The 9,261-nt window shown below is 44.0% G+C and overlaps 1 protein-coding gene across 2 annotated transcripts in view; it reads left to right on the top strand.

Moving 5' to 3' along the window:
- Positions 1 to 9,261, top strand: part of OLFM1 (olfactomedin 1) — a 72,181-nt gene that overhangs the window by 51,678 nt on the left and 11,242 nt on the right. For both annotated transcript variants that reach the window (XM_019510782.1, XM_019510781.1), the window contains exon 4: positions 1,804 to 2,023. In XM_019510782.1, the coding sequence (XP_019366327.1) occupies positions 1,804 to 2,023 (220 nt within the window). The remainder of the gene's footprint in view (positions 1 to 1,803; positions 2,024 to 9,261) is intronic.

Genomic DNA, 9,261 nt, shown 5'->3' on the forward strand with positions numbered 1-9,261 from the left:
CTATACACAAGCGTGGAGGCTGTTCCAACGTGCAACATGTTGGAGTAGACTCGGTTAACCGAGTCTGCTGGAGCATGGCAATCACCATGCTCCAGCAGCCTCCTGTGTCTCATGTATCAGTGTCCCCAGGCTTAAAAATGGCAGCGGGGGCACTTGAACTAAAGCTCATCAAATGAGCTTTAGTTCAAGTGCCCCTGCCACCATTTCTAAGCCTGGGGACACTGATACACAAGACACAGTGGCGCTTTAATTAGAGCAGCTTCGAGTGCCATTCTAATTAAAATCCCCCCCCCCCCCACGCGCTACTGGAGCATGTGTAAAAGTGCCCTGCATTGTAAGCCGCATTAGCTTATTTAATGCGCATTAGTGAAAGCACATAGTTTTTAGTGACGCTTTAATGCACGTTAAAATAATCTAATGCACATTAAGGTGCACATGTAGACATGCACGGTTACTTTTCGTCTCTAAACTGAATTCCACTGCTTAAATTTAAGTATAGAGCTTAAACTCCTCCGGCAGTCTTCTGATTTAACAATTTGCTACATTTGTCCTCCCACATTTTGGAGGACAAATTTAAAAAAGCATAAAGTGCAGGCTGAAAAGCTTGCTGATCTAAAATAGAACGCAGTAGAAAACAGCAAAAATTAACTCACACGGGCTAGATTTTGATCGCATTCACATCCCTGTGAATCCAGAGTTACTCACCAGGGCATGTGGATACTATAACCCTGGACATTGTAAAAAAGTTTTTAAAATAGGCCAGTCCAGAACTGGGTTTTCATGGGTTTAACTGCGATCAGAAGCTGGCCTACCATACAGTGCTTCACAAATGGTAGGTGCATGCTTATTTATTGGTGTTGTCGTCTAATGGAGCGAAGCGCTGTCAACAAAATGCTGTGTACTATGCCTTGAAACACAGCCTTCCATTTCAGAAAAATGATAAAATGTGAGTGTAGAGAAAGAGTGGCTTCATTTCTGAAGAATTATTTTTTTTATTCATATTTTTTTTTTTTAGCATGCTTAAATAACATTAAGGAATTCTTGTATAATTTGCTGCTAGGGCATCATTTGAACTAATGGTCACAGCATTTTGTTTCTGCTAACTCCAGCATTAAAATGTGAGTGGTTTGGGATTGTGCTTTTTTTTTTATTATTATTATTATTACCATAATAGTATTTGTTTATGAATGGATATCTATGTAAGGCAGGTTAGTGAGCTAGCTCCTCAACAGTATTTCATTTTCTTGCTTACAGGGCTAACTTAAAAGAAAGTTTTTTCAATGCTGCAGTGACTGAAGAAGCAGTTCACTCCCATGTAACCATGAAAAGAGGGCCACAGAGCATTTTGCACCATGCATTTTATTTTTGATTATTTTCCAAATTAGCACCATATCTCACTAAGGAACCTTGAACCACAGCCGAGATCTTCCTTTGCATGCAACTGTAGATGCATTTCATGACTAGTTTGAAACCCTTGTCAATGCATATATATATAATTTTCTTTTTTTTGGAAAGAAAAAAAAAGAACTCTTTGTGTATGTGATCTGAAGCATGTAACCCTAAGATGTTGCATTCTAAAAATGACAAATAAAGGCCTTTCCCAAATATGTTGGTGTTCTGCAGACTGTTTTAATATGTTCTTTCTAATACACCATTTGGACCAAAAAAATAATAATGCTAAAAATAATAATAATAATTGTGGGATATGAACATGGCACTCACATAGGAAGCAGCCAGGTCAAGACAGAGTGTTGCAGATTTTTGCACGCATAGCACTGAACCAAGCTTATTTTAACCTTGCAGGCAATAAAAGCGAAAATGGAGGAACTTAGGCCTTTGATACCAGTGCTGGAAGAGTACAAAGCCGATGCAAAATTGGTATTGCAGTTTAAAGAGGAGGTCCAGAATCTGACGTCAGTTCTAAACGAACTCCAGGAGGAGATTGGCGCCTATGACTACGAAGAGCTTCAGAACAGAGTGTCAAATCTTGAAGAAAGGCTCCGTGCATGCATGCAAAAATTAGGTAGGCTCAGAACAATATGGCGGCACTGGCAAAACACCAGCAATGTAAAGTGCATATCACACCTGGAGATAGTGCTGATAAGCTGGACATCTCCTTGTGCCTTCCCTGGCTATAACAAATGAGCTCATCCAGCAGGTTCTTACCCAGCAAACACTTACGCCATATGTCACTTTACTCCTGCAAGGAGTCCTTAATGGGACTTGCTCACGTGGCTGCATACGCCGTAAGTGCTTGCAGAATTGGACTCTGAGTCTAAATGTGAGACTCTGCAAGGTTAGCATAAATGGACAGTGAAATATGGTAAATACACAGACTATTTTAAGTCATCCATAGCTGACACACGTGCTCCATTCAGCTCATATATCAGTGCCCAATCTTCCTACTCCCTGGATTTAGGACAGTCCATGGTTTCTTTGCATAACATTTTAAGTAATGTGTATGCAGGGGATGATTTTTTTTTTTTCCATCTAGCAACTAATGAGTTAGAAAAAAAATATTTCCTGGCCATGATTTGCTTGTGTTTGTGTATATATAAAATGAAAAACAACTCTTCACTTCCTTTTAGCGAAAGAGTAGAAGCCCTTCCATTAGGCCAAGTAACTAGAAGGGGAAACCTAAAGAGACCAGATCATTACAGCTGGTATTCATTGACCAACCCCCTACAGAAATCAGTGGCTCTTTTCTACAGCATTACTGTAAAAGGTGAGGGTTTGGCCCAGAGTTAAGGATAATCATGTAGGTACAAGGGGTTTCTGAACCCTCTTTCTTGTTGCAAGAATTTTTCCCCATGTTTGTTGACCAAGCTGTATCCTGATTTAATTTCCACTTACATTATTGACTTTCTTGTTAAGCAGTTTAAATAATCTAAACACATTAACTGCTCTGCAGTCTATTTCGGTAGCACATATGAAATTATGCTCTCAGGTAACTTGGAGAAGGATCAGATCTCTTCTCATCGCTGTGTTATTTGTGACAAGGTAACATTTTGTTTCTCTGTTGTCTCTGACCGTGGGGTGCTTTCTGCTTGTTTTCGGGGGTGGGGGGGTTCACCTTTTTTATGGAAGCTTTCCTCCCCATGTAGACATTGATTATCATAACTGGTTGAGCCTTTTCTTCATTACTCTTCAGTCCACGTATGCATTAAAAGCCCAGGGAGGGAACAATGGCTCAAGAAGTACCCAGGTGACTTAAAAGCGTGTCTCCTAGGGGCCCTCAGTGGGGGTGCTAGGTGCCCAAATACTTATGTCCTTCTTGATAACAGGTGTTCAAATCACTTTTACTGAAATTGTTAGAGAAATTGGTGGAGAGGAAACGTTGAGTTTAGAAGGGGCATTGACCAAATCCTCAGCTGGTGCATAGTGGCTGGAGCTGTGGTTGGAGCTAGGTTAAGTTGCATCAGTTCAGTGTTGACCCCTGATTTTTAAAACCAGTTGTATCCTGAAAGCTGAACCTGCTCCTAAAATACTGGCAAACACTTTTCAACCTAAATGTTTTATGTATGGAAAAAAACATACAGTTGCTTTACTGTTTGCCTTATGGTGATGTCTGGAGGTCTTGACTGAGGTTGGGGCTGTATATGTACGCAGCAAGGAACGGCACTTGCCCGCAGGGTCTTACCAAAGCTTGGACGGATAAAAGGCATGAGGAAGGGAAGTGGCATTGTCCCTATTTTGTAGGTGGGCACAGACAGGTTGATTGGGCCAAGGTCACCGGGGGAGTCGGCAGAACCAGGAACTGAGCCCCCATCTCCAGAGGTCTGGTCGACTACTTTAGGCATGAGGCTGTGCTTTTCTGGAGGCGAAGCAATCTTTACTTCTTGGCCTTTGAAGGAAGAGATGAGGTGTCACCCGAGGAAACAATACATAGAAGTGATCTATTTTTCTTCCCACAGTAGAAAGCCTCTCTCCAGACCTAATACCTTTGGCTGCCTCTCCTGTTTTCATCCTGTCTCATGAGGAATAAGAGCCCTTTTTCTCTCCTCCTCCTACTGCCAGCTCTTTCCTGACCTTTCATCCCTTTAGCTGTAGGAACCAGAGAGAGGGTATCTTTGTTTTCTTTCTGCTGTAGTATTTCTTCCTATCACAGCTGTTTCTGCAAGTGTGCTGCCAGTACTCAAACTCAAAGTTAGTGTAAAAATGCCCCACTTCTCAGCAGGTGGTAAATTTTCCAGATGCTAGAGATGGGGTGACTGTAAAAAGATTAACAGAAAGACTGGAAACATCCCATATAAGCCATGCAAGTAACTGGTAAAGAATAATGCTGTGATCAAAATTGCTCTCTTTTTCTGTTGGTGAAAACAGACCGCGATGCCCCCAGATGTACTCACGACCTCAATGGATGTATTGTTCATGTTGCGTTTTAGTACATAGCGTGACTGATTCTCGTTCCCTTTGTGGACCCGATTATCAATATTCGAGCTAGGAATGCGGCTGTCTAGTTGTGGTTGGCCTGAACGGCCGCATGATATTGTTTGTCTTCCCAGATGGGATGAGTGGACGTAAACTCTTCTTGGCAAGGAGGCTTGCAAATACGATTTTGCAAGAAACGCCCACGTGCAGCTTTGTTATTCGCTTTCTGTTAAAGTCAAAATGGTCTTTTTTGGGTACATAACATTAGGTCGTTACTGTGTATTATTCAGGCACCAAAGCATGAGTGGCCTACGTTGCAAAAGTGCATAGGCCAGGTGACTCAGTGGGAGATGCAAGTGTTAGGACCTTTATATAAAACCATTCATGTTCATTGTTCAGCTGTTTGATGTGGTTGGAGGAACCTGATTTTTAAATAGGCTCATCAACAGGTGTAGATTGGCAGGGCCCTGTTGGCTTCAGAGGCACTGTGCCTATATCCACCCCCTGAGAATCTGGCAGTCGCTGAACCGTTTGCGGGAGGAGGATGCGACCACGGGTGAGATGATTCCCCTCTCTAGCCCCCGTCCCCAGGAGACCAATGGTAATAGCTGGCAAAGAAACATTTGTGAAGCTTCTTAGCATAAGTAGGTCCTTATTTTCCCTGAAAGCCTCAGCTGAGTCTGTTGAGGCTGCAGCAGCACATTCACGCCATCCCCTGTGAAGCAATGGGTCACAGGGGACGACTTTGAAGGAGGCTGTGGAAAAGCTGTTTTTGAACATGCTTCTTCAGCACTATAAAGCTCTGGAGATAAATCATCTCCGACAGGGATGATGTAGCATGGACCAGAGGAAGGAGGCTGGATCCTCAGCTTCACTGACTTCAGCAGAGCCGGGGGGGACTGACACCGGGAACCCGAGGTGACTCCGTCAGATGCAGGGGGCTAAGTGACTTTCTTTGCAACATGAGGGAAGAACTGGGAAGCTCCAGAGCCATCGAGCATCTTCCAGAGCTAGGGCTTCCCAAAGCTGAGGGCCTGAGTTCGGGGAAAAAGATAACATTTGCTCTCACTGACTACCTATTGCACCTTCCATTGCACTGAATCAGGGATTGCAATATAGTCTGGCCTTTAGGAATAAGCAGGCCATGCTGCTTATAAGGTCTATACAGTTGGGCTAAAAAAGCATTTATTTGGGTATAGTCCCCCTCCTTGTATATAGCCCCTGCCCCACTATGTCACATCAGGTGTATGCCGCCATTACTCCACTGATTTCATGTGCCATCTCCAAGCTGGTTATGTCTCAGCAGTCGCTGAAGTGATGCCTGAATGTACATGTTAATTTATAAATATTTTGGCAATCTGTGACAGGCTAGATCATCCGGGCAAGAGTTAAGGGCTGTCTCATGACTCAGCTAGGCATTTAAGGGAAAGGTGTGGCTTTTGGGGAGGTGAGCTGAAGATAAGGGGTTGAGAAGATGGGGTGGGAGAAGATGGGTCGGGGAATGTATTTTTAGGGCAGGTGAGGGGGATTGCGTTATTTGTGGTGGTATTCCTAAGCTTTTTACTTGAGCCATCTACTGCCTCAAAGCCTGTTGCAGATTTTGGTATGGCATTGATGGCTTCCTAGGCTGGCAAGAAAACCTATCAGTTCATAGGTTCCTTTGGGATGAAAAAATCCTGTAAAAGCAGGACAAGCTAAATCACACAGACAGCTCTGTGCAAAGAGTCCTTGGTGTCTTAGACGGGTTTGCTTTGGCCCATATTCACTCCCTTGTGTGTTGGTGGTGAACTTCATTGCAGTTGAGTTGCACTGGCTCAGGGGTTTGCAGGAAAGGGAATTTCACAGCTGAATAAGCAAGCAGGGTAAAAAGAGACTTTAAAATGTGTGCATGCAGGCATTTGCCCCAGAAATGCTCCCTTGTGGCCCACCTGCAGTTAGGTCTCATGGATCAAGTTTCTAACACTCCTCCCCACTGCAGACAGTGTGAAAATAGAGATTGTGATGGATTAGGTTCAGGTAACACATTCACAGGTACTCCATCAGCACAAAATGAGGCCAGATTTACTGAATGAGTTGCTAGGAGTTATTTGCTCAGCTCTACAAATGCTACTTAGCTGTATCTGAACCCTAGGGAAGGATCATTGCTATCCCTTTTTGGGAAGGGGAGGTACAAATAAAGCCCTCCTTTAAAGAGCTTGTAACCTGGATGGTAGCTGCAGTACAGCTTTATTAAGACTCTACCAAACACCTGATCTATGCTGACTGCCAGCTTGAATGCACTAGATAGAGACATCTGACCTTGATTCACAAAACCCCTCCTATTTCCTGCTTAACACCATTTTCTTCTCCCATGCTGCCCTAAAGCACCACCATGCAGCAAAGCCTTTTGCTTTAGACAGGGTTCCTTTCCCTCTGTATTTTTTGGTTTCCTAAGCTTTACTGAAGGATCAATGCTGAGAACATTTCCTGACCCCAGGGTGTGTGTGTGTATATGTAATATATATATATATAAAAAAACAAATCAATAGTGGCAGATTCAGTTTGTTGTTCTGTTTACATTTTTAAAGATCACAATTTATATGGGGATTTTAAGGTTTCCATTAACGTTCCTAAGCGACCTCTTGCAGCAGTCAAGAAAATATCACTTAGAATTGCTCCTTGAACCGGAGGGTGAGCCTGACATAGCAACTGCTTTTAGCTGGTTTAGGTTTCTCCCCCCTCACCCATGCTTTCCCTTCCAGCATTGATTGATGCTCCCTTTAAAGGGGTTAAGTAGAATATGCACAACCCCACATGAAATGGGATTCAATGCAGAGCAGAGCACCGGTCTCAGGATGAAAAAAAAGAAAAAGATACAGCTGAGGTGCAATTTAGGGCAAGGCAGAAAAAGGGAGTGCAGTCCCTTCCCCTTCCTACACACACAAACTCCCAGCCAGACCAGCTGCAAGTTGATTAGTGATCACTCAGGTGAGAGGGCTCCCAGCCAGGAGACTAAGGCAAAATCAGTTCAGAGCTGTTTTAGTTGCTAAACAGAAGCCAGTTTCCATGCCCAGCCTTATGGCAAAGGAAGAGGGCAGCTCTAACTGCTTGTGTGCTAAAGACATTTGTGTTGGAAGTGGGTGGAGAGAGTGTACAGTCTTGCTGAAGTTGACCTATCCTATTTCCAGGTATGTCTAGATTTTGGGTTTACAGGCTCAGATCCATAGTCTGACTCGCTTTTGGGTGGGGTGGTCTTGGGATACCCTACGGATACCCCATGATCACTCTCTGGCCCAGTGAGGCTTAGCTGGTATCTTGCCACCTCTTCCAGGCCCTTGGCATCTAGTAGACCATGCTGGCTAAATGCACATTGCTGCCTTCAAGCAGAGGTGAGCAGCACACTGTGTAGTGTTCACTGCAGGATCTGAGTACTTCTGTGCTCACTGTCTACATCTCCACACCCTCAGCTACTGGATCCAGGAAATGTCACCCTTCAGGATACGAATGAAACGATTTCCAGTCCCTACTATGGGACTCATGATACCCTGGTGTGCATGGGAGGGCCCGGGGGGAGATCCTACTGCTGGGAGATGGGCAGGACTGTAACTTGGCTGGCATTAGTACAGCCAAGCAGAATCACTGGGTGTATAAGCTAGCTCATAGCAAGTGACCCGTGTTACAAACCTAGACAAGGGAGCTGTTGTTTAGGACTAAGTGGAGGTAAGCCCTAGTCTTCCCATGCAGAGACATTGCTAATGGAAAGGCTCCTTTTAGACATGAGAGTGATGTTTCATCCCCGGAGAAACCCTTCAGATCAACCTTAAACCATGATTTGTTGAGTCAGGCTGGTGGTCAAAGGCATGAATCTGGAAGCATTTCTGTAAAGCAAACGGCTGCAGGAACACAAAAACATTGGAGTAGCCATAATCAGTCCAAACTGGAATAAATCCAGGCCATGCTGTGTGTGAGGTTATGTTTCTTTCTCTCACCTTTTGTCTTCCCTGTCTCAAGGAATTGCTAGTGGAGGCCAAATCAAGTCTCCTTATGGTAATTTCACCAGCCTGTGACTTGAAGTTGCCTGTGAAGGTCTGACCTACTGTTGTTTAAGCTCCATAAATGGCTCCCTGAGAGAGCTGGGTTGTCTGGGGCTATTCAGGTTTAATCAAATATTGTGATACACAGTCCAAAAGACATCAGTGCGAATGCAGAGAAGCATAAACATAATGATGATGGGGTCCTGAACATACAATGCTGCTGATGCTTATTTATTTATTAGTTACATTAGGGCCCAGTTGGCCAAGATGCTCTATGAATATTTCAGATCCCTGATATTCAGCTGCTTGGAGCCCAGCAGGGCTGAACGTGCTATGTAGGCAAACACTCAGCATCTTGTATAACTGATCTCCTGCGTTGGATTGTTATGATGCAGCTGTTTGGCACGCCAAAGAGAAGTCCCCTTAAACGAGGGGCTTAGCAAAGGGGTAGAGAAGAGGCTGTGTTGGATAGTGGTGAAAGGCAGCCAGGAAGTAGACAAGAGGCTGTAGCAGTACGAATTATACGTGATTACTTTAGTATTTCTTTATAGTGGAAGGGACATTGAAGAATCCTATTGTGTGAAGTGCTAAACTTGCACTCTTGAGGGCATTTCTATGCTTAGGGAGAAGGCACCCAACAGTGGAGGAAGTCCTTGCCCCCCTCTCTTCCAAAGAATCACCTCCTGGTTTCTATCCAACCCTTGCAAGCACAGATTACATTCAGCGAGCTGATGTCTCACTCGGCGTCAACTGTTGTCCTGCGAGACGGACAGATGCTGACTACTACAAGCGCAGAACAAAAACAGCAAAAAAAAAAAAAAAAAATCTTGTTGCATAATGAATGTAGCATGGGCCCCCCCCAGAATAAAAAAAAGGA

This window comes from Gavialis gangeticus, unplaced genomic scaffold (genome assembly GCF_001723915.1).
Source record: "Gavialis gangeticus isolate Ggan-Ray unplaced genomic scaffold, GavGan_comp1, whole genome shotgun sequence".
Taxonomy (NCBI): Eukaryota; Metazoa; Chordata; order Crocodylia; family Gavialidae; genus Gavialis; species Gavialis gangeticus.